Source organism: Dromaius novaehollandiae, chromosome 4, assembly GCF_036370855.1.
Source record: "Dromaius novaehollandiae isolate bDroNov1 chromosome 4, bDroNov1.hap1, whole genome shotgun sequence".
Lineage (NCBI taxonomy): Eukaryota > Metazoa > Chordata > Aves > Casuariiformes > Dromaiidae > Dromaius > Dromaius novaehollandiae.
The window spans coordinates 39,143,617-39,169,555 of record NC_088101.1 but is presented as its reverse complement, the minus strand read 5'-3'; the positions used below and the strand labels follow the sequence as shown (position 1 = coordinate 39,169,555).

At 35.2% G+C, this 25,939-nt stretch overlaps 1 protein-coding gene across 4 annotated transcripts in view; it reads left to right on the top strand.

The window, feature by feature from the left end:
• The window catches only part of LRBA (LPS responsive beige-like anchor protein), a 417,031-nt gene that overhangs the window by 66,158 nt on the left and 324,934 nt on the right, over positions 1 to 25,939 (top strand). For all 4 annotated transcript variants that reach the window (XM_064510803.1, XM_064510804.1, XM_064510805.1 and 1 more), the window contains exons 16-24: positions 1,217 to 1,279; positions 3,034 to 3,131; positions 7,138 to 7,230; positions 8,515 to 8,623; positions 9,219 to 9,300; positions 11,069 to 11,192; positions 11,444 to 11,636; positions 22,911 to 23,939; positions 24,999 to 25,174. In XM_064510803.1, the coding sequence (XP_064366873.1) occupies positions 1,217 to 1,279; positions 3,034 to 3,131; positions 7,138 to 7,230; positions 8,515 to 8,623; positions 9,219 to 9,300; positions 11,069 to 11,192; positions 11,444 to 11,636; positions 22,911 to 23,939; positions 24,999 to 25,174 (1,967 nt within the window). The remainder of the gene's footprint in view (positions 1 to 1,216; positions 1,280 to 3,033; positions 3,132 to 7,137; positions 7,231 to 8,514; positions 8,624 to 9,218; positions 9,301 to 11,068; positions 11,193 to 11,443; positions 11,637 to 22,910; positions 23,940 to 24,998; positions 25,175 to 25,939) is intronic.

Here is a 25,939-nt window from a genome sequence, read left to right as displayed (position 1 = left end):
TGATTTAGAAATGTCTGCTACAGGGGAGATGTGTACTTCTTGATTCAATATTTTGCCTTTGACAACAATGATACCGCTTGCATCAGAGGAAATGCATAAAGAGTAGATTTGACAGTAGCATTGCATTGTATGCTATGGACCAGTGGGACAGAGGAGGACAAGATACTCCTTCTACCAGTAACAAGTACCAGCTTTGCAAACGTTTGTTGGACATTAGATATTAAAACTCAGTAGTTTTACTGATTATAGATTCTTCATAGCCCTTTCCCACTGTAAGTTCTGATCTCTTCTTATTTGTATCTCCTTTCTCCGGGCTATGTCTTCTGTGTTTGAGTCCAGCTTTTTTCCACCCTTTCTTTGTGCTGCTAACGTACCAAAATGCTCCCTGTGCTGCTCTCCAGAGCCACAGCAGTTGGGAAGAGTAACTACCAGAAGAATTCTGCTCTTGACTCTCACAGTCTTTATTGAAATTAGATGTTCTATAATTGAAATAGTGGAGAACATTTAGCTATCAAACTTTAAATGACCTTTATTGAGAGTGTGAATTTGATTTTTCTGTCAGAGGTTTATGACTTGGACAGTTTTGGATAGACCATCCCAAGGACGGTGAAAAGGATGTTCATGATAGAAAGTTGGTTCTTCTGCACATTTTCTAGCTCTTCCCTTCCATAATCCCATTCTCATAAATGGTTTACTTTGTTTCTCAATTCACCAAAAACACCTGAAGGCAGGTTTGTGACATAGAAGCCATAAATTATTTAAATATTTGCAAAGTTGAAAGCAGCTGAAGATACGATTCTGAAGTGCAAAATAAAAAGCAATCTCAGCTATAGGCATAGCTAAGTTATGCTTATAACTAAACATGCAGCTCTACTTTTGCATGCTCTTTGCCACCATAACTTCATTAGCCTATTAACAAAAAGCTCTCAGTTCGCATTCTCTGTATCAGTTATTTCATGTACTAAATTACTCGCCAGCTTACCTTTATGCCTGTCTTGGAGTCATCTTAACGCACTTTTGTAACCTTCAGTTGGATTCTTTTGGTGCAGAGAAACAGCTACCTTCTTTCTATGAAGCTATTATAGTACCCAGTGAAAACAAATTTGTCTTGTGAGACTCTTACACTGTATGTAACCATGGTGTGTAATAATGCTCTTTTGGGAACTTCTCTTTTGTACGTTGAAAGATGATAGTTAAAACGTGATTGTTTTTAAAGGACTATGGAATAAAAGAAGATGAATTGCAGGCTATTCTGAATTATCTACTCACTATCCATGAGGTAACTTTTAATTTGTTCTTTTTTTACATTGCTTCTGCTGTTTGTGACCACTAAGTAAATTATCTTAATATTTTTAAATAGAATAAAATACCTTCTTTTTGCCACAAAATGGCTCTGTAGAGGAAGTACAAACATTGTCCAATTCTTAAGAGTAGTGTGTTGAATTACCAATATCTTGCAGTGCACTATGTTCAATATTAGATTGAAGTTCAGTAAGCCAGTAAGTCAAAAGAGTTTCCTATATTGACTTGCAAACTGAGTTACCAAGCAGAAAAGCAGATGGTGCTTTAAAAAAAAACCAACTTGTTTTATGCTGCCTAAGTAATATTTTTAATTTTGTTTTTTACTCCTTTGTATTCTGCTTCTTAAATAAAGCAATAAAATTGAAAAAATGCGTTAAAAATAAAGATGCATGTTAATGGCATCTGAGAGAAGCATATAAACTTAATTGGGAGAAAATGTTGGTTACCACTGATACATCTGCATCTTCATATTTTACCACCAGGAAAAGGCACTTTATGCCAGATGCAACATCAAAGACAAGGGAAATGGGGGACATAAATCTAACTGATCTAATCTCTGGGAGGGTGCTTGAAATGGGTAAAATAAGGAATTAATTGAGCTTCACTTCAAGTAGTACAGATTTTTTTCTTTTCTATTTACACCTGTATCTTCCTTTTATTCTCTCTGCTGGTTACCGAACCATGTACTTGGCATCATGGTCAAATAACTTATGTCATTCTCTTATATATTGATATATAAAAAAATAAGATTCTTGGTAACAAATGAGTGAACCAAAATAGCAGAAGCTTTATATAGCCTTCAGATGAGAAAGTGATAATATTTTTAACTATATAATGAAGTATATATAGCCTAGTCTAAAAGATGGATACTGAATCCTACTGAATTAGTTATCTAGATGTAAATTCATAACAACAACAAGAAAAAAGTAAAATTCAGTCACCTTATGAGGCTCATTTGTCAAGGATAGTGTCTGTGATGCAAGCTAATGATATTTTTAGAGGAGCAGAGTTGTTCAGGAGGCATATAATTGGTTTACTAATAGGGACAGAATCAGACTATTCAAAAATGATGGAAAATGTTTTTTGGTTTTTTTAAACTAAGCTTTCATTTCAATACCACAAAGAATGTGAAAAGAAGACATGATTGCATTTTGCTACTTTGTAGGTTTTTTTGTAGTTGTAATATAACTTCGAACAAATTCCTAAACTGTGGTTTTGAGTGCTTTAGACTAATAGTGTTGAAAACTTTACAGGGTGACTTGAATTACCCATTTTTAATATTGTCAGTGGCAGGTGTGGTAACTTTATTTTTCCTAGCGTGGACATTTGTTAGTAGATATTTCTTATTAGATGTTGCCCAGTGTCCCAAATATGCAGCAGCTCCTGTGCAGGAAGAGAGGGGAATGTGCATGTGTGCAGATAACCATGTGCGTGGATGACATAGTTATAGAGTCCATTCCCTGTCAGGGACTTACTCCCCAGACATAGCTATATCACTTTCCCCTCTATTTAAAAAAAAAAAAAAAGTATTTTCTTCATAATATTTTCTCCTGGCTCCTTGAACTTGCCTTCTAGATCTTCAGCTCATTGATCCTGGCCTATTCCTTTTGGCCCTTGGTCTACTAATACTGCCCAGATTATTTTAAAATAATTTGCAGTGGCTCTTTTGAACAGAACAATGCTCTAGCGTAGATGCATTTTCATTTCAAACTTGTAATTTTTATTCAACAGGATGACAATCTAATGGATGTCCTGCAGTTGCTTGTTGCTCTGATGTCAGAGCATCCTGGTTCTATGATCCCTGCCTTTGACAAGAGGAATGGATTACGGTAAGTTAAATTTTGTAAGTAGGCAAAAGAGAATAATATTTTGAACTTACTGTTATTTGCTAAAATTTCCATGCAGTCTGAAAGGTCCTTGTCAGTGTGTGTTGCAATCTCAGAATCCTTTGGGGTGATTTTTATGTCCATGTGTTCTTTGGCAAGAGGTGATGTTGGATGTATTATCAATGAGGTCTTTTTTTAATGTATCCAAGCTGCAAGTCATGCTGAAACAAGTAGTAGTCCATTTGAGTTAGTCTATATGTGGATGTTAAGTCTTCATCTACTAGTTTTTTAGCATCCCTTTCTTACGTATCTTTTGGAACTGAACGTAGGCTGACAAAAAATGGCTCAGATTTCTTCTGATGTTAGCCTTCTTTCTTTTTTTTTTAATGTGCAAGGTATTATGGGATTTTTGCAGAAGAAAGCTTTTGTTTGTTTAAATTTACCACTTTGGTATGGATTGTTCACAATGACTGTTCCCCCCCCAAATGAGAAATGTTTCGTGAGAGAAAAGTAGTTGGGGAAGGAAGCCAGTTCTACTAACACTAAAAGCACAGGAGAAGTTCTACTAGGAAAAGACTAAGTTATGGCCTTGATTTTTGTGTTGTGGCTCTCAGAGGGGTGGTCGTGTTATTGAACTTTTCTAATTTGAAATGAATCTGCATGGACCTTGTGGGGAGGAAATAGCATCAGGCAAAAAAAGGTAAGAATTATTCCTAGAAGAGTGTGTGGAGTAGTAGTTCTCTTGCGGTGTAAAGGCAGAGTTTCAATTCATACATTTTTTTGCACCTATTGGTTAACCCCCATTTATATATATATTTTTTTCAGTTGTTCTTTCTCAAGAGACAGCATTCAGGCACGTTCATAATTGTTTCCTCCCTTTTTAGTGCTAGGCTGATTTTTTTTTCTTTTTTTTTTCCCCTCCCTTCTTTTTAACCCATTTTCTTCAGGTTTGTCTTCATTTGTATGGTAATGTATTGTGTTATGGGAAACTAATAAAACCCCTAAATAATAAAGTATATGAATGTCATGTTCGGTCTCTAATGTAATACATTTGTTTTTACTTAACAACTGGCAGTAGACATTTTCCTTTTTATTAACTAGTGTATGGGCAAGTCAGTATGAATAGTGAATCCACAGTGAGAAATCATTTTGTTTTCCTGTCTCATTTATTACATTCCTTGCTCCTGTACTGTCTCCAGTCACTTAACGGGTTGCTTATATATTTATTGTTTTCTTTTAATTAAAAATAATTGTTATTGAAATATAAAAATAATTCTATATATTTTCTATGTATGTATACATATATTCTATAATTCTTTATAAATAGGTTTTAGAAATAATTAAAATTTTAAAAGCTACCAACCTACTCAAAAAATGTCATATGAAAATATTTTTTCCCTATGAGACTAAGTATCGCTCATACTGTTCTGTTAGGACAAGTAGGGAAATGGGTTATATTGTTAGCATGACATTGTATGGTGGGCCTACCCATTGGTTTTATTCCACAGCTACTGTTGCTTCAACTTTCCCAGGATAAATTATTTACTATAGATAATTGGATTTTAATCACTCCTGGGTTTTCATTTAGATTCCAATGTAGAATCGGATTTTATTTGTCTCAGTTTAGATGTCCTGGGTAATATCTTTAGGTAGGCAGTAGTTAAGGAATATATAATTTGTTGTGAGTACATAGGTATGTATAAATAAGACCTATTAATTCAGCCAGAGTCCTGTGAACTTTTTACAACTGGCTGATGTAAAATGCAATATTGCAACATTGGATACTTTTGGAAAGTTTCTTCAGTCATTCAAATTAGGATTTTTGTTTGTTTGGTTTTTTAATAAAACTTTACAAATTTCCTCAAAATTGCTCTTTTCTTGAAACTAAGTAGTGGAGTAATGTTAGCATCACAGAGGTGTAGAGCAGGATTTTGAAATTTGGCATCACAGGGTTGGTGAGAGTCGCACTAATATCCAGAATGTGCTTTTCTGGAGCCTCCCACTTGCCAAAGTCGTAAGCGTCTGAAATTTGTTCTTCATGCATTCGCAGTAAGAGGTGGAGAGACAGTACTCTGGCAGTGGGGTTCCCTGCAGTCCATGTCTGGCAGGAAGTGGATAGGCCTTTATCTGAGTTACTGTTGGCATACTCTATGATGCTGAACATGAGAAATGAAAGCAGATTTGAATGAAAAGATACTGAGCTTTTGAAAATCCAAGAAACTACATTAAAGACTACTTTACTTTTGAGACCACCTTACTAAGATGGCTAAATTAAGAATACTAAAGTTAGGGACTTCTAAAATAAAGATTGTTCAGCAATGTTAATTTGCCTACTCTGCTTTGCTCTTGCACACTAAGACGATTTTTATGTAATTTCACACACATTTTATTTTGTGGATATGGTTAGATGTTCTTGGGAGGGTTGCTGCTTAAAAAAAAAATACAGAGATGAGAAGCTCTATAGTAATTGGGGAAAGAGTTGAAGGGAGAACAGCTTTCACATGCTTAAGGACACTGAATGCTGCTTTGGAGAATGGGCTTTTTGCCTGGGCTGCCAGGCAGACTGCTTACATCACACTTTTCCTTAATTGTCACTAATTGTGGTTTCTTGCCTTTTCTGTGGCCCCAGCTTGAGAAACCCATAGTCTGATTTCTAGAAGAGCTGAGGATTTGCTAGTACAACTACATTCAGTGAGAGAGTTTGTCCAAAGAGGGTTGTATAAATTCCTTTTCAAGGCCCCTGTGTATTTTCACTTGTTCACCTCTAATAAAGAATGCTATTTTTCTTATCTTTTCTTGGTGTCTTATCTGAAAAATAGGGAAATGTCTCCTTATTACACGTGGATGTTATGAAAAAGAACTCAGTAACATCTGTTCAGCACACACACACTGTGACAAAACCTGCATGGGATGATCATTTTATAGTTTTTAGAGGGCTACATGCTGAATGGCATGTGTTGAAAGAAATAGTTCACTGAGATCTGTGTCTTTTGTCATAAAGACATAAGTTAGGGCGGAGGTGCTGCCCCAACTATAGGTGATCCTATAAAGAATATTTAAGAATTCTGATAGGGCTGAATTCTGGTTGTAGCAGGCATTTCCCAATTAGAATGATGAATGCCCCTAATTTTGTTATTTTAGTTTGGTTGCATTATGAAAAAACTCTCTCAGTGTAACAAGAAAATAGAATTGGAATAAACAGAAGTGCTCAGGAATTGGTTTGTAGCTCTTCTGAAATGTACAATACAGTGCCCTATTGCAGGATGGTAGGGCAATCGTTTGGTTCTAACTGAAAATGGAAAAGTGAAAACTGTTTGTGTTCTTGTCAGAATTCTGAGATTGAAATATGAACACCTGCCATCATAATTTAAGAAGAGTAATGACTGGGAGAATACCTTCTAGAAAGAACATGTATTTATGCATGTGAAACTTGGTAGGCAGGACAGTTCAGCTAAGATTCCAATGTGTTTTTGCATTAAACGTTTTATACTTGATATTCTGAAGAGCAGAAACGAGTATGGGTGAAGTGACAAGATTGACTCCCGAGTTGGTGCTTCTTTACTTCCTGAGGGACCAGCAAAGAAGTGTCAAATATTAGTGCTAGTAATTAATCCCCATCCAAATATAGCTCTTCCTATTCAGCCACATTTTTATTAAAACAATTATTTGCTTGGTTTTCTGGTTAAAATACTAGATTAAGACAGTTTTACATATAGAAATTGCAACAACCTTTTCACAGCTAAACATACATTATATATATCGATATTTTGGAAAATTTAAAATCAGATTAAAAATCTCTAAATAGAATTTTAAAATGTGAAAACACAAATTGTTGTGTGATTAGCAGAAATGTCGTGCTGTTTTTTTCCGTTCATATTAATAGCCATCTTTTTAACTTAGGCCCTAAGACCAGATGCAAATTTATTTGCAGTCTGCTGCAGTTAATGTGTCATTTCAAAAACTGTACTATTTCAACTATTTTAGGAAGCTGTGTGTTTTCTCCACTTAGGGTTGTCTACAAGCTTTTAGCATCAAAAAGTGAAGGCATCAGAGTGCAAGCTCTAAAAGTGATGGGATATTTCTTAAAGCATCTTGCTCCAAAGTAAGTACTGATTTAGGTCTTGAGAAAATGGCATGTTGTGGCATGTGCCATATACGTGTGTATGTGTATATACAGACTTATGAATATATTTATACAATTGTGTGTGTATGTGTAAAATAGAATAAAATAACAAAGGCTATGTTGAAGGTTAATCAGCAAATATGCTTCACCAAAAAGGAGATATTTTTCTTTAAGTACCTTTCGGTTTGTTTGTCATTAATCCCTTTTCAAAGTGGTGGAACTACTTGTTACTGGGAACTACTGTCCAGGCATTATCACTTCCTTAACATGTTCATTTACTACTGCCTGCATTATAACTTCCTGTTTTCTAAAGCAGTCTTTTTGCAAAATTCCAGTGAAATGAGTGGTAAGAATTAGAATAGTGAGATTGAAACCTATATTGCTTACTGAGAGCTTACTTTAAGATGTCTCAAATACCTTTTTCAACCTTTTTAATAAAATTGGGTAAAACTGCATTAACATTAACAATCAGTTCCTTTTTTATATGGCTGATAGCCTATAGGCCTAACCAGTTTTGTGATCTGGAAGTTAACTAAGGTAGAAGCTTGTATGTCAATGAGATTGCCAGGGCTCAGAGTTGAAACAGGTAGATATTTATTTCATCTGTAACCGAACAGTATTTTGCAGTATTCATATAAATGTTTTTGCACTTTCATTATGAAGGTGAGTAATGTAGAAATCTACAGCCTTCTCAACTGTGTCTGTCGTGTGGTAACTTTTGCTTACCTGTAAAGTTAATCCTAATTTATTTTGATTTTATTGCTACTTTCATGCTTTAGCCATGATGTGTGCACATATGAGAGTATTCAGGTAGTCATGGACAAATGTCTGTGCTACTTGTCCTTACTTTGAATAGCACATAGATTTCTTCACTATTTTTCTTGAAATTTTTTCCTTTATCATGTTTTTTTGATCCTGAGAGTCATGAGGTGGTCCATTTGCAGAAGGAAAGATGATATAAAGATGCTCTTTCCTTAATGTTTATCAAGAAATTCCGAAGGGTCTCTTCCAGCTCTTTGAGCCCATCGGTGAGTGGACTGTATCTGTGGAAGAAAGACGGCTGTCTTTCAACTATCTTCAGGGAATGACTTGTCTTCTCAGAATTATCCTTTTCCAGACTCCTTGCCCTTTTCCTTAGGCAAAAATGAAGACTTAAGGGAAAAAAAAGTTAATGTTTTAATTTCATATTTCTTGAAGCACTCTTTTTTTAATGGCAAGTTGAATACGCGAGTTTATTTTCTTTATCTTTCTGTGCTATTTTAGGAGAAAAGCTGAAGTCATGCTTGGACATGGATTGTTCTCTTTGTTGGCTGAAAGGCTGATGCTTCAGACAAGCTTAATCACAATGACCACATACAATGTCCTATTTGAGGTAGTAATGTACTGTAGTTAGGCTCCAATCTTCCTAATTACTTGTAAGACATTGTTAGAAAATTGCTTGCATACTTGGGCTGATATGTTCCAGATGACATTAAAACCTTAGTGTGATGCAGCTGAGAGCTGCTATTTTTTTTTTCCAAAGCTCACTACTTGAGATTTCTTTTTTCCTAATTTGGATATGCTCATTATGAACAATTCTAGATAATGAGTGAGTTGAATGTCTCAAGCAGACATTTTTGTGTGTGTGTGTGTGTGTGTGTGTGTGTGTGTGTGTGTGTGTGTGTGTGTGTGTGTGTAATTTTATTCCAGCAGTGATGCTTTTCAATGACTGTTTTGGTTAGATTCAGGTTTCTCTTCCAGTGCATTGAAAATAACAGTTGTGCATTTAAGAGTGCAAAAAATGGAGTTGAGTAAAATTTTAGAAACAGGAGAAATTAAGTTATCAAGAAAAAGGGCAAGCGATCTCTGTGTAGTTTTATAACTTTGGTGAAATAATGATGGCAATGTAGAAAAGATGTATCCAACTATACTCCAGTCAGCTCTCTTTGCAAACATTGATATGGTGTCTTCTTCTTCCTTCTTGCTAGATTCTGACTGAACGGATTTGCACTCAAGTGATACATAAACAACATCCCGACCCAGATTCAACAGTGAAGATACAAAATCCTCGTAAGGATGATATGAATTTCTAAGTGATACCATCTTTAGACAAAATGACCGCTCTTTTAAAAAAAAAAAAAAAAAAAAAAAGAAAAGGAAAAAAAAGTATTTATTACATCTGCGAGTCTGAATTCTGATCTCAGTTTTGCATAGTTTTTCATGCAAGGGGAAAGATAATGCATATTTAGTTGGAGTTATTGAGGAAGCATATATCTTCAGCTTTTTGAAAGACATGTCTAAATGTGTATGTAGTTCATAACTCACCCTTTTTGTCTGTGCAATATGTTATGAAATGGTTTTCAAGACTTGCATACACAGAATATTTTGATTTAGTACATGTTAAAGTTCCAGCACAATTCTGATTGCATTATTTAGTGATGTCAGACTAAATTACCTGAAGAATGTAAAGATCCTTCATCTTAAATAACTCTCAGTATGACAACACTAGACTGAAAGTAAGAGGAATGTATCTGCTTATGTTTTGGTTCACTTACTTCATGGAAAATATCTTGATATGAAACTTAAGATGTTTTCTGAACTAAGAGGAAATACTGATCTCCTTTCCTGAATTATATGCATTATTAATGTACTCTATGTAATACAATAGTATTATGATAGCTTTTGGAGTTCATTTTTTGTGGAGAGATACAGAATTTTCACTTTCATAGCTGCTCTGTCAGTGTAGGGCATTAAGTGTAGGGTGTAGTTGTGGGGTTACTTCATGTGGAAAGCAGGGTAGAGAAAGGACAGCCAAACAGATACAGAGGAGAGAAGTCTGGTTGGAGGATGTCATTTACTTTCTGGTAAATCCATATGAAGCAATAGAGCTGTGATGAGATTTCTGTTTCTTTTTCTTAAAATTTTTGAAGTTGACAGTCCCTATTATGATTAGTACAGACTATTCGTAGTGTGACCTGTAAGTCTGGAATCATCTAGGTTTACTAAGAAGAGTGACTTCTGGAGTATTTATGTAACGTCAATGTTTAATATTATTAAATAGGGACTTTTTAAAAGAGATTCTACAAGATGAGTTGAAACTACCACAGTGACTGTGTCCAAATCCCATCTTAATTTAGTTACAAAGCTAATTTGATGGTTTTTTTTTAAGTATCAAGAACAGCAGTGTCCCACTCCTTCAAAAAATAGAACGTAGTAACAGTTTTCACTGCCTTTTTAAAATATGGGAAACAATACGCTCATAGAGTAGCTGATGAAACTTTATATATATATATTTTGTCCTCTTCCTCAGTGGTTTTTTTTTTTTTTTTTTTTTAACAACAAAAGTCATTATGAGTATTCAGGAGTTGTTCAAATTCTTTGAAATTTTGGTATTATTGAGAGGGAGAGAAATCTATGCGTTTTTATCATATATTGGTTTTATAACTGATGCATTATATTATGTGGACTTTGTCTTCCTTAAGAAGAGGTTTTGATATTAGTTTGTTTTATAGTAGTCATTTGTCATGTAGTTACAGTTGTGCTTCTTAAACCTGATAATTCAAAAATTTTCATAATAGTTTAATTCTGCTTCCATTTTCTTCAGCTGTATGGGATTGCAAATCCCCCTGAAGGTGAGCAGATGTGAGAAACCTTGAAAGAAAGGATTTATATTAATCAAACCTACCTAAGTAGAGATGTGCCTTTTTTCAGTTTAATACTTCTTTATGTGGCTTCACTTTTCTTGAAGTGATTAGCATACAAACAATATTGAAAGATGTCTGGTATTTTAAAATTTGCTTTAATGCTAATATTTTGTTACTCGTCACCTATTTTACAGCGATATTAAAAGTTATTGCAGTCCTGCTACGTAACTCACCCCAGTGTCCAGAAACTCTGGAGGTTCGGCGAGCCTTTCTCTCAGATATGATTAAACTTTTTAATAACAGCAGAGAAAATAGGAGGTAAGATTGTTTGCATACGTGTGCATGTAACAAGCTATGTAAGTAAATAATAGTCTCCTAATAAAATAGCCTCATTAGGTAGCTATAGCTTCATTGCTGTTTAGCGAATTCTTTACTCTTACTCTTCAATATGTAATATTAGAGAAGCTTGCATACAGGAGTGATTTTGTGCATGTTAAATTCTTCACTTGGCTGATGTAGATTAAGATCGATTTTGAAATTGTATTATATAGCATATGTGTATTTTGCAGGAGTTTGTTGCAGTGCTCTGTCTGGCAGGAGTGGATGCTTTCCCTTTGCTGTTTTAATCCTAAGACTTCTGAGGAACAGAAGATAACTGAGATGGTGTATGCCATATTTCGAATTTTGCTCTACCATGCGATCAAATATGAATGGGGTGGCTGGCGTGTTTGGGTGGATACACTGTCAATAACGCATTCAAAGGTGAGTGTTTGTTGGGAAATTTTGTTTGCTGTGTAATGAAATTTGGAGCCGTAGAATGGTGGATCATACAATGAGATAGTCTTGAAATGAAGATCAACAGTTGAAATAAATAAAATCCCAGTGTTTATATATGTTACTGGACATAACTCTTTCAAATATTTGACAATTGAATGCTGATTTTGTTGTTTGAACACTTCAAACAAAAATGTTTCTTGTTGTTCAAGTTGTGCTAGTATTTTTTGATACTAAAATTGGCACATAAATATTTTCAAAAATTAGGTAATCCAATTTCAGGAGCACTTCAGAAGAATGTGTGTGCTGGACTGGATGTTTTAATAATGGCGTGAACACAAGGTGGCGTACCATATCTATTCTTAAACAAAAATACCATTTAGAAGCATCAAAAGGCTGTAAAACAAACCAGTAAAAAGCAAAGAAATCAAAGTTAAGATGGACGTTTCAGCTGTTAAGCCATCATGGGATGCATGATGAGAAAGCAAATCCTTGCAGTATGAATGAGATCATTAGCCTTCATTATTTTTCTGGCTGTTTTTTGTTGTGGCAGCCAGAATTCTATCATAAAAGTTATTAGTGAATCTCAATCTAGGTATTGTAGTGTAAAATATAACTGTCCTGCTTCCTTTTCCATACAAAAGGATGAGGCCTGTGTAGTCATAATTGTTCTGATTTATCAGAAAGATTTACTTAGGATGAATTAATTTAAGTATGTAAAAAGAAGGACTGGAAGTCTGTGAATCCTGATGATCATTTTATGGCTCTAAGGGATGGTTAGCATTTTCGAGGGTCTTTTACTTTGGATGAATTGAAGAAAAATGTCCATTTCTGCAGACAACAGGATACTGTTATTTTGCAGCTCTATTAATTCATCCCATCCATAGCTTGATAGTTGGTTGTTTGGCTATGAGAAGGCAAATACAGCAATCCGTGTAATAAAAGTATGTGAAGTAGCATTAAATGGTTACTTGGCTAAACAGGTTATTGGTGCAAAAAATTCATGGCCAAATTTTAACCCATACTGAGGGTTGTTCTCTAGTCGTACAAAAATACCTTAATCTTTTTTCTCAGCTCTCCAGCCCTGAAAAAATCTGTTTCTTTTCTTTCCTCCAAAGATGCAGAGGGTGTAGGTGGAATAGATTGAACAGTAGCAAACTGTAGCCAGAGTAAAGATCCCTAATGTCCTTTTATAGAAACTGGCATAATTTAAAGCATTTCTCTGATTGCTTGGAATTACTGAGGAGCTGTCCCTAGGGAAAGGAGAGGTGGAGGAAGACCACCTTCTTCCCCCTCTGTCGTACAGAGCTTTGGTGTATTGAATTTAAAAATGATCTTGCACTTATAAGGTGTAGTTCTATTCTTTGACCTTTTTTATGAGTTGTAAGTTAGTGTAATGGATAAAATCTTATTTAATTAATCTATGCTAAAATGATAACATGGATTTTTGATCATTAATATTACATGTTAATTCTGTAACTTAATGTGGCTAATCAAATGGTCTAGAGTTTATAGAGGAGGAAGGAAAAAAAAGATTTTCAGTGATCTTGTGGGCCAAATATTAAGAAAAGGAATCTGATTTTAGAAAGCACCAAAAAGCTGAGGGTGTTTAGATAATATTACTTTTAGTTTTTTTCAAAAGGCTGCATATATATTAGTGCAGTACCATAGTGAATGAGAATATGATGTGCTTGACTCTTCCTGTTTCTCATATTTGGTTCCTGGCATGCTGGCATAGTGCAAGGTATCCTTGGTTGTGGGAAAAAACTTCCTATTTCAGTTTACCAAAATTTGTTGGCTTTCAGGTCAATATGTAAGGACTGCTTGTTCTTCCAGCCTGTTTCAGAGGAGGCTGAATCATGGCAGGGTTTAGAAGTGTGTGAGTAGAGGCGGTGGTAGCAACATACTGATATTGCAATCTGGAAGGAATTAAAGTGGATTTGAGGGATTTCAGTTTGTTTGGACGTTAATGCTAATATCATTAGCCAGCTCCAGAAGCCTAAAGGAGCATGGTTAAGCAACAAAAGCACTCAGAACTAAACCTAATGATAGTGGTGTGAATGATGGTACAGTATTTGAGGATTTTTAAATACGATTTTTTCACCTTTTTGTGTATTTGCAGTTTAAACTTTTTTGTAAGTAATGTTTGCAGTTCACACAACTAGCAATGTAAAGCTAGATGATGTTTCATAGTTGTTTTTTATTTAAATAAACATAAATTAGGATAAATCACAAAAAAAGCTTTGTGACAAAAACTTACTAACAACTTGAAAATGGCCTTATATAATGATATTAATATCCAATGATAATGAATTTGTAATTCTTCTAATTTTACATATTTTGAGTATTCTTACATCCCCTTACACCAATTTTGAGATTCATATAGTAGAGCTATAACATGGTGTGGACATAATTCAGTGGGCAGATTGTTAGATGCTAAGTGCATCTCAGATGTTTTTGATTTCTAGTATGCTTTAAGAGTAATGTGGGAATTATGGGAGCAAAAATATTTCCTTAACATTGCTAATAGAATAACCAGTTTGTGTTTTTAATATTTCATCTCTAATTGTATTGGGTTACTGCTTGTTTTTCCTTTTTACAACCCTTTGCTCCATTCTTACCACTAATTTATAACACCATTCTATGATAAAGAACTAGTATATAAAGGACTAGTGTTGCAGAATTGGATAGATTTTGCAGAGCTACACATCAAGATACATGCAGCTGCTATAAAAAGCCAAAGAAACTCAATTGCAATTTTATTGTCCAGTTTGATAGATTTCCTGCCACCTTTGTAGCAGGGAAGCTGTTTGTCACTGTAACCCTCTCTTCCAACAGCTGCACAGCGTTTTATAAGCAAGCAGCAATGGCTTTTCTAGCATAATTGCATTACGTTGGTTTCCTTGCACTCAAAATTTAGAAGGTGCGTGTAACCTTTTTAAAGCCAAATTTCTTAGTATTGCTCACGTATTTCCTGATTTCCGTGTTATAATTTTTTTGCAAATATTAACACAGTGTATACAAATGTGTTTAATCTGCAGTTGCTAGTTCAATAAAAATGTTAATGAAAAAATTAAATCAAAACTTGGTTTTTTTCTAATCAGACAGCACTGAATTTGTGAAAGCAGCTAAAAACTTCTGGTATTTAAACATTATAACCATGCCAGCTAGGCCTTTGTCTAGGAGTGGTACTTCGCAATAAGGACCAATGGCTTTGTGGTTAATAATAGGAAACAAGTAAAGAATGGTGCACAACTTGCCTTTTTGACCTTTTAGATTCCCGAGGTTTTAAAAGAATATAATGATTTACATGGCATAATACCCTTATAAATTATCTTAATGTGTTAAAATACTAGAAAAAATGAACATTTGCTTATTTCAGGCCCTTAAAATATTTTATTAGTTAGAAAGATTCTTCATGTTACTACATGATCTGGTTAAAGAAAAGTCACTTGGCTAAATTCTGAACTTTGTAATACCACAGATTAAGACTCAGGGATGTTAATACATGGAAGCTACAGTTTTGTTGTTTCTTTATATGGAAAATATTTTAGAATTTTGTTTGCTGATCTGAATGGAAAGAAATTGTATAGTCTTAAAACATTAGTACTGTAACTTTAGCATAAAATGTATTTCTAAATATTTGCTAGCTTTCAAGCCAAAGAAGTACAGCTGTAATAAGCATGGATAAGTGTTCAGTGAATATATATCTTTTTAAATGCCTCACTCATTTAATGCAGAAGATGATGATGTGTATGGAATTTGTATTGTGTTTGCCTGATTTCCATCACTACTGCAGATGCAGGCAAATTGGCAAAAGCAACAATGGTTAGGTAGCGGAGGAACTAATTTCTGATGAAAACTTAAAAATTTTCATTTACGGAGAAGGGAACATGGCTTAGTGGTTTTAGAAGGTAGTGGGCTATCAAGATCTCTTGAGTCCAGATCCTGTTGGCACTCCTGAATTGTTGAGGGCTGTTGAGTCTCCTTTTCCGTCCCCATCTCTGAAGAGGATAAGGTCTCTCTCCCACAATGGTGTTTCCAGACATTGTTAGCTCTTTGGCATTGTGAAGACTTCAAAAACAACTTCAGTCCTCTGAAGTGTCTGCATTGATCTTCTGAGAAGCAGAGTTAGTTAGCCAAGAGGATTGTTGTACTGCTGCAGGTTTTTGGCTTTCAGGTATGACAGCCAGTGTGTCATGAAGCAAAGCTGAGGGAGATGCGAATTATATATGTAGCACACTTGAAATGCTTAAATAGAAGTTCATTTTTATCATAGAAATAGTTATTTCTAAAAAAAATTACATATTGCAGGTATATATGATTCTCAGAGATTTCAAAAAATAAGGGGAGAGGCCACCTAATTTGTGGAGAGCTCAAGGAACATGAAGACTAGAGTGTTCAGGCTCCCTTGAAATTATGTACCTTCCGGAAAGTGTGGTTCTGACAAAATCCTTCACCTTTTCTAGGTGTTTCCTTGCTTCTCATGTAGTAGGTATGTGGGAAGGGTTTTTCCTGCTCACTGCCTCTGAGGAAGGAAGTAATTCCAGTACTCAGAAGTCAGAACAGGGCAGGAGGCGGGGACGTGAATCACCGATGGGTCCTCACGCATGCAGCACTGTGCATTTAATGGAGAGCTCCTCCATCTTATTAGCCACTTCGTTTGAGTAAATGCAATGTTAAAGCTGCAGGATGCTGAAATTTGGGTAAATCAAACAGAAAGAGTGAAGCGAGAGACAGGAATGGAGTGAGGAAGGTACACTGAGAATTTATGAAGCTGGAAAGAACAGGATCAGCTGAGTGAGCTGAGCTGCATAGAAGCCTAAAAGAAGAGAGTATGTGATAGAGATCTACTACTGGTTGAAAAATACCCAGGATGTGATAAAGAAGAAATGAGGAAACAGGTTTTTCAGGGGAAAGAACTATAATGCAAAAAGTTGCAGAGAGCTGTGAGAAGTTCTTACTATGCAAAGAGAACTTGAAAAGAGAGTGGATTCTCATCTTTATAACTATATATATAAAAATATTAGAAGATGGCACCTGTGTCTGCAGCATGGAATATTGTTAGTGGCCATCTTTAGTGTTGCTGCAGAGTTCTTGCTTACTGCCAACTCTCTTCATTTCATTGTGGCTGTGCTATTTTATATTTGGGAACTGAATGAGAAAATACTTCTGGGCCGAGTTGAACTGATGGATGTGGAACCTCTGCTACAGGGCTTCCCACAACACGTGGAAACAGATTGGTATAATAGAGAAGTACACAATACCTGTAGCTGGGTATTGGGACATGGAGTATGGTAAACACTGAATTTGGCTACAACATATTTTTATTAATAATTAAATATCAAATGTGCACAAAGCAGAGTGGTACTTCATGGAGAGTTTGGCTGTCTACTGAACTGTGGGAATGGTGGCAGGAAAGTGGATTGGGATAGGAAGGGAATATATACCTTGAAGATAACAAGCTCATGTCTTGCTATTTAAATAAATGGAAAGCAGTAAGTATATTTGTGAAAATGATCAACTACTTGAGTCTTTGGTACAGTGCTTTTAATTTATTGTTGAATGGTGAGGTAATAATAAGCTCTACCTTGACCTGATTTGAAAATAAAATTCAACCAACATATATAGATTTCTCTCTCATATAACTGAAGACTTTCAAGAATTATATTGACTAGTACTTTCTCATTCTAGAAATTATTTGTATTTTGTATGCGAGCATGTTTTTTCTCAAGCTGGGAAGAAGAGGCAGAAATTTCTTGCTGAGATAAAAATGCAGGAACATGAAAATATATTGGTACAGTGATTTTCACCCTTTCTTCACTTATGTATTAGTGAATGCCTTTTAATGGAAACATGGGCTCCTCTAGAAACTTATCATATGTAGCTTCCTGCATAATGTTAGGGAATTTGCTTTCCTTAGCTTTCTTCCACTCAGAATCACTCAGAAATAACCAGAGTCTTCATGTCAGTGAGCTACAGTCAACGTACAGTGCACACCTTTGTGTCTTTCCCTTCACTGAACTGAAATTAGTTTTGATATCTGCAGATACTGGTGCATCCAGTCTAAACAGATCTCTTTTTGTTTGGAGAATAGTTTCCACTTTTGAACTGTTAGTGTTGCTAGTTGTAAAGTGGAAAAAACAGGTCAATAAAGTCCTTGTTAATATTAAAAAGTTGTAACGTTTTCTGGAATTATAGAGAGTTTATTGATGGAATCCGCAGCACAGGGACTAGTTTGCAGGAGCAGAAGCTGTAAGGAAACAGCAATACCATATAATTGTTTGACCTGTTTGGCAGACATTCCTGTCCTCTCTCTACTCCACAAAATTGCTTACCTGATAATGAGAGAAGACAAAATCTTAACACATAGTTGAAGTATTTTCACTGTGTTCTTTAATGCAAATGTCAATCATCTTAACCTTTTTCCTTGCTGTATGCTAATTTTTCTCCTTGGCAATTAGTAAATGTTGGATGTCAAATTAAGTTAAAATTAATGGCAGAGGCAAATGTTGTAGTTATTAGCTCACAAGTGTCTTTAACTAGTAGTGCGTAGAGATGCATTCCAAACATTGCAAGCAGCTATGGATTAACCATCAAATGATGGTGAAGATTAATGATTGGCCTTTTAGCTCACTAATTTAGAACAATTTCTAGTAATTAATTTTGTATTATCAGCTTTACAGTTGCAAATGCCTAAAGGAAAATAAAAAATGACTTTACTTAAGTGCATCTAAGGTTCTCCAAGCTGACAGTTGCCTTTTAAATTATTGCAAATTCGTACATCCTAATATTTAATCCTTAATACCTTTATATGTTATCTCTGTCTACCTGTATTTAACGATACTAATTTCTACTTCATTTTGCATTTTTCTTGATATTGCTTTTATTAATCTTAAATGTTTTCTTTGTATGGTATATTCTTTGGCTTTGTGAACTTGTGTGCTTCATAAATGCCATGCCGTGGAACAAGAGTAGGAGGGAAAAATTGTCCAGTGACTTGATAGTAACACTATTTCTTGCTTTCTCGTCAAACCAACTTGCAGATTAATATAATGAGCAAAAATCTTTAGACACGCTTCTTGAAAAGTTGATTTTGCCAGGCAGTATTTCTTAAAATTGTTTAAAATTTTATGTATAAATAAAACCCCAAACTTGAAATGCAAGCTTGAAAAATCCTGTGTTGCGGGTAGCCTGCCTAATTTTGTGTGGTGTTATTTTAATTTGCATGTTATTTAAAGTACACTACTTAAAGCATTAATTATTACATGACATGAAATTCTGATTTGTGGTGTGTATGGTGGAAGTCGAAATTGCTTTCTTGTTTAAGTTTTTTTTTTTTTTTAAGTGAGGTACTCTTTTAGTTCTATGCTTGCTAATTTTTTTCAACGATGTGTTTCTCGTTGCAGTTTTTTGCATTGTTCTTAAATCCATACAGATTCTTATCAGATTATACTTGGATTTATTTGCCCAGAAGTTTATATTGCCAATCTGTAAAGATAACAGTTCTCTGTTGACCTTCTTTCCTCTCCCCTCCCCGCCCCCTTTTTTTGTAGTGCCTGTTAACAGTCCTGAAAAGCACATCAGTTTGCTTTCCAGAGTGTTACAGGGGATTGTTCTTTACTGGCCTCAGAATTATCATCTGTTCCCTGTTTCAGCTGAGGCTGACTGCTTAATTCTACCACATCCCTGTACCATACATTATATTTTTAACTATCAGCCCTGCCTGGGCAAAGGAGAACACATTGTAAAGTTGGTTGCATCTCTAACCTAGTCTGATGTTATATGTGACACTGTTTAACGCTTTCAGTAAAGACTTAAAAGCTAGCCTAAAATTGCTGCAGATGGCACAAAGATTGGTGGCAATAAGTGAGTATGAGTGTCATACAGAATGAGGTGGATTATGTAGTCTTTGGGACCACTTGAGGCTCTCAGTGTGCAAAGTTTAACATCTAGGATAAAGCACTGTAGGATGTGTCTGAAGAGTGGAAAGTGAAAAGCTGTAAAGGAGGTCATTTTTATTCTTATATATGAGTTTAATGAGACTTATGCTGGAATGTTACATGAAAATGCAACACATTTAAAAATTTGAAAGGCTGGAAAGTTTGCAGAAGGGGTCACCGGAAGGGCTCTAGTCCTTCAGAATGAAAGCTCATTCTTTTTAGATTGGGCTGTTGTATCTCCATCTCTCAGGCTTTTAAAAGCAGTGTTATCATACTGTGTTAACAGAAAAAGCCCTTAGAAACACCGTATTTCTCCCTCATTGAGGTTTTTTTTCTTAATTTTATTTTAACTGGGAAGGGCAGGCATAATCAGTGACTAGAAACAGAAACCAGACATTCAAATAAGAAAGAGTGCAATTTTTTTAAACAGTAAGGTAGATTTAATTATTGGAACAGATGACCCAAGGGAAATTTCATTTCTAGGTTTCTTAAACCAAGACTGGACAATTTTCTGAATATTATTGTCCAAGTCAAGTAACTGGGCTAAATGTGTAGCAAGCTGGGTTAAATTCAAGGGCTGGACTAGATGATCAAATCTTCCTTTGTGTACTTAAGCTCAATGAGTCTTTGAAGTGCTAAGGGAAAGCAGCTGCAACAGAGAACTGATGATAAACTTTAAGGAAGCATTTAAATTTGTATTCCTTGATGCTTGCAATTTACATTAGCCGGGTTAGTAATTTACTAAAGTTTGCACTTACGTAGTTAGAGCGCCAGGGCTTACAACTTTATATGGCTAATAGAGCTCGTTGTGTTTTGCAAGGACCAATGTAAGCATCAAGTGTTGTTTGATGAAACTCCTGCAAAACTGTGAATGTGCCCTTCTTGCAAGGTGGGTTTGCTAACTGGCAGCCCTGCAAAACATCTTCCCGTTTTGTTCCACTGAGGCTGAATTGTTGCTGCTACTGTACATGTTTTGTGAGTCAGGTACTACTCTCCAGTGCATCCAGGTTTGAGTGCTGAAGAAAATGATGTTCTGTAACAGCTCCTTCTAGCCTGTCTTGTGATCACCTTAGTGTCATGATGCCCATCCCCATTTTTGCTGGGGAGAGGTGGCAGCAGCAGTAATGAAATTTGACATGCATGTCTTCCTCAAAAAGAAAGAGCCATTTTCATCTTTATCTTGATATGTGTTGGTTCAAGGTGACTGCTGAAACAGGATTTTGAGGCTAGACCTGGAACTTGTCCAACGGTTTTGGTAGCAGTGTATAACCAGAGTAGAATGCAGGCCTCTCTCATACTTGGGCATACCTTAGCAGTGTTACAAAACAAAGACATAACTAAAGCTGGCAAATACTATTTGAGGAGTCATTTGTATCTTGTATTTTTCAGACAAAAACAGGTGTTAGAAAAACAAATCTGATATGGAAGCCCTGAACAGAAATAAAGGTAGCTATGTTATCGTTGCTTGTTACAACTGCACTTGCACTTCATAGATAATGTGTGTACGTATTGTGAGTCAGAGAGTTTTCTGGGAAATACATATGATAAGTTTTGTTGAAATCAACAATATTTTCACTTGCTGAATGTCACTTTTATACTTGTTGAAATAAAACTTTTCAGTAGTTGTGGAAGTGGAAGAAGCATCAGGGAGAGGAGGGAGAAGGAGGAGAGCTGGCTGGATACAAACTCAGATTGTCCAGAGCTTTTCTTCTGTTCCAAAAAGTAATGCATTTGACCAAAAGTAGCCTCTTTGTCTAATCATATTTTTGAAAATCAATTAGAAGTTTGAGGGAGGTCTTAACACAATCTACTCATCTTAACACAATCTACTTTGGGTTGCTTTTGACACCCTGACTTTGGTGTGATTCAGAAGGGATTTGGAAAGAAGAATTTCTGAGAATAATTAAAACCCAATTTAGCAATACCCTGAAATCAAATATCTTATAGTTCCATTGACATAGGTTGTCATTTGTAATCATTTACCCTTTATGGTTTGTACAGAGCTGATTTGAAACCAGTATAGAAAGACCTTTTTTTTGAAACAGTAGGAGGGAGATTTTCCGCTTGTATTGCTAGAGACTCAGTTTTCAATTATTATATCAACTTGAACAAATAGCATGCTTCAGGTTACATGTTAGGGTAGTGTATTGCTCCTTATAGTATGTAAATATATATTTGATTGATGGGGAAAATGGTATGTTAGAAAGCTAAGGTTTTGTTATCAACAATACAACTTTCTAAGAATATTCTGTTTTACCTGTGGTTTTTTTTTGCTCTTCTCTGATTTCTTAGCTCTAATTTCTAGTACCTTTTTAACATATCTAGTTAGTTTTTGTTTAACAGGTATTATCTTAAGAGAAAACGTTCCTACTGACTAATCAGCATTTTGAATACCAGGCCCATGGAAGTGTTTAAACGAGATCCAAATGAAGAAGTTCAGTATGTAAAAGAATAAGGAAATATGTGTGCATTAATGCATTTAGTAAAATGCACTTCCCTACTTTGTCAGAGCAATGTGTTTAATGATGAAGAAAATAGTTTAAAAAAAAATTCAGCTACAGTTTGTATTTTAGGAAAATTTTGAGAGCTAAGCTTTCAGTTTCCCAGGTCATCCAAGTTTTGTCAGAATGAAGGGATAGATAGACCCCTCAGATATAGAAGATAAATCTAAATCCTATATATAGAAGGATGGATAAACTAAATCAAATCACAGTGAAGTAAAACCTTAAGAGTTAGTCTAGTTAGATTTTTTTTTTCTTTCAACACACAACTAGTAATTTTATTTGGGCAAACTTTATCAGTATGTATGTAGACATTCTTTCTATTTTATTATATACTTCAAACAATATGTTTTTTCCAGCTCACCCTCTGGAAAGTCTTCTCATTTTGATCAGGTTGTGTAGTTCTTTTCATCTTGCTATTTAGACAGGCTAGATGAATAGCTCTCTCTGTTTTAAAGGAGAAGTCCTCCTTAAGTAAGAATACTTTCTAAAACTCTACTGTCATCTAGTAAGTGTCTGAATTCCTGTCTTTGGGGTCATTCTAGGATTTTTTTTTTTTTTTTAATTCTAGTATTATGCTTTTGCCAGGAATAACAGGTATGGTTAAGAAATACTTGCTTTAAGTTAGTGATCTGCAATATGAAATGATTTTTTAAGCTTGTATTTTATGGTATCGTGAGGACAGCATCCAATATAAGTTTATAGTATAACCTTGTAATTTGGATAAGGATATCTGGGTTTTTCAGAATCAAAATTATGGAAGAAATAGTTGTTAATGTATCATTTTTAATGTGCTTCCAACAACTCTGTTTTTTTAGGTAACTTTTGAAATGCACAAAGAGAATCTTTCTCAAATGTACAGGCAATACCAAGGGAAAGGAGGCGAAGGGGGTGGAACAGGTCCTTCAGCTCCCATTAGAACAATCTCTGGAGTTAGCAAGGAAGCTGAAATTGTAGGAAAGCTACACCATTTGGAGTTAAAAGAAGCTGCTGCTGCTTCCTGTGTTATTGATGAGGATATGGAGTGCAGTACTGAAAAAAATGAGACAAAGCCCTCATTGGATGGTGAACAGCAAACTCATTCAGTGTCTAATCACAGGAGGGAATTGGAGGGGGAAGACAGAGAGAGTGCACGCAATTTAGAAGCAGTGCCTTGCTCAGAATTTTCTCCAGAGACAGAAGCAATAAAGCCCAGTGTTTCAGAAATTAGTACTGGAATAGCTGAAGCAATTGAAGATTCCCCAAGCAAAGCCCATGAACTTGTTCAAGAAAAAGCAGCTGTCATTGCTGCTTCTCTAGCAGAGCAAACTACTTTGGAAGGAGAAACTCTTGAAAGTCCAGAAGGACTGGAAAAATTAACACTAGATGTGGAAGAGGAAGATGACTTTGTTGATTTGAAAGAGGAAAGTAGTATGCCTTTACCTCTAGAAGCGGTAGCAGAAACAGTCAAAGAACATAGTTCTCATGAAAGCCAAGGAACAAAGCAGGAAGAAGTAACAGAGAAAGAACCTGAATCTGTACTTTTAAAATCCAAATATACTGGGGATGGGGATGGGAAAAAGCAAGAAATGGCTTCCTTATCAGAAACAGTAAGTTCTGCAGTTCAAGAAATAGTGACTCAAAAGGATTTGGAAGGGGAAAAGAAGCTGGAGGAAGATAAGATTCTTTTCAGTGAAACCAGAACAGCTGAAGAGGTTGCAAATGCACATGTACCAGAGCTTGCTGGAGCCTCTGAGAAAAGAATTGCCAAGCTTGATGTTTCTAGTGTTGCATCAGATACAGAAAGACTGGAACTAAAAGCCAACACAAGTCTAGAAGCACCTTTGCCCCCCAGATCACTACCTGAGGTAACTTTTGCTTGTCCTTCATACGCCTAGCTTAAAAGCAGATGGGAGTGTTTAACTCTATGCTATTTATAAGAAAAAAATGTGCCCATTGACATTTTGGGGATTTGAGTATGCATGGATTTTGTGAGTTATCTAAAGAACACATTTAACTCTTGATTGAATGGCTATAATTCATATTAATTTGTGTTCAGGGAAGTCTCTAAGTTATTATTCTTTGTACATCTGTTCATGGACATTCTTGGAGACTGAACATTGGGCTAGACGAACCCTTAGTCTGCATCGATACTGCCATTCTTCTGTTTGAAGAATGGAAAGAAACACTTGTTTATATATTCTGAGATTATTTTATTTGGAACTTCTTCTGTTTCTTCACTCAGTCTCCCTTTTACGCTTTTCAGTCTGACCTCTTATAATTTACTGGATTTTGAGAAGCAAACTTTTATTGTGCAGGGAGATATGGCACTGAATTTTTTTCATATCGTGATGGAATCTATGAAAATATTTTTTTTGCTAGCTACTCTGCAGGTACACAAAAATAACTACTTTTGAAACTACAGAATTTTACAAAGTTGTCATTTTATCATGTCAAGCTACTTTTTTTTTTTTTTTCCAAATGAAATTTTAAATTGGGCTTCTGTTGCCTACTACAGTTCTCCATCCCTTTAGTCTTTAGTTTCTAACTCAATTTTCCATGGATAAATAGTCATCTATCTGAGTACTTGCCTTCTGCAGAGATACCTGCTAATGGATACTCTTCATTCTACACCATTCTTCCTCAAAGGAGGAAAAACGTTATCTACAGCAACATATATTCCCCCTGTGGTAAGGTTGAGTTGCTGCTTGTATATGCCTACAGTGACAGGTGTGATAGTGCAGGTGTAGAGTAGTTTGTAGGTGTGGTTTATCCCGTACATAGCATTTATGTAGTAGCCCTAGCTTTATTTGTAACTGTGTGTACTATCTAAGCTTGTGCGAAGTCTAAACTCTAAAGTCTGTTTATGCTGCAGAAACTAATGTCCAGGGTTCTGTGTTTTTTTTGTCTACAAATTGTGTATTCAGATCTCAAGGCAGCAAGATTCTTCAGGGCAAGAGCTAGTAGCTACATCAGATGGGCAGAGAAGAGACACCAGGTCTACTGTGTTCCGTATTCCTGAGTTTAAGTGGTCATTGATGCATCAGCGCTTGCTCACAGACTTGCTCTTTTCCATAGAAACAGATATACAGATGTGGAGAAGGTAAATTTATATGCTTTATATGCAGTGATATAGGTTGGCATTTTGTTATAATTAACCTGAAGATTTTGTTGAAATGGCATCAGAGTCACTTTTTGACTTTGCAGTTTTCACATCTGCTATTTTATCCATTATTAAGTAGCCTTAATTGTTTTGTGGCATATATCCAAAAATTCTCAGATTTATGGTTTATTTTTTAAAGACTTTTTACAAATGTAAGTGTGGAATGGTTGAGGGCCTGCATGTGCATTTTGACTGAAATTCTAACCACCTTTACATTGGTGGCAATCTTGTTACTTATTTCAGTTTGACCATGATTTTCCTGTTCTTAATGTATTTATTTAGAGACTTGCATCTTTTATTAGTATCTAAACAAGGACTAAAAAAAAAATCTATCTCAAATGCCATTTATTACTTTGAAATTTACGCGACCATGTTACTGCTTTGATAGGTTTCTGTGAAACTAAAGAGAAGTTCTAGTTTTATGTATTTAAAAATTATGTATTTAAATTCTAATTTTACATATTTAACAGAGGTATGGAATATAATCCTCTATTTTATATTTTTATTTATTTTTTAGCAAAAAAGGGAAACTTTGATACCAGTAGTAATTCTGTTTTTTCATGTTAAGATTCAATTATTTAACTAGGAATGCTATCTCTTATCAGCTTGTAATAGTGAATGTCAAATTTAAATTGAACCATATAGCTATACTGACCTGATAAAAATGAATGTAAAAATTAATACTTGGAGTCTTTAAGTGATTAA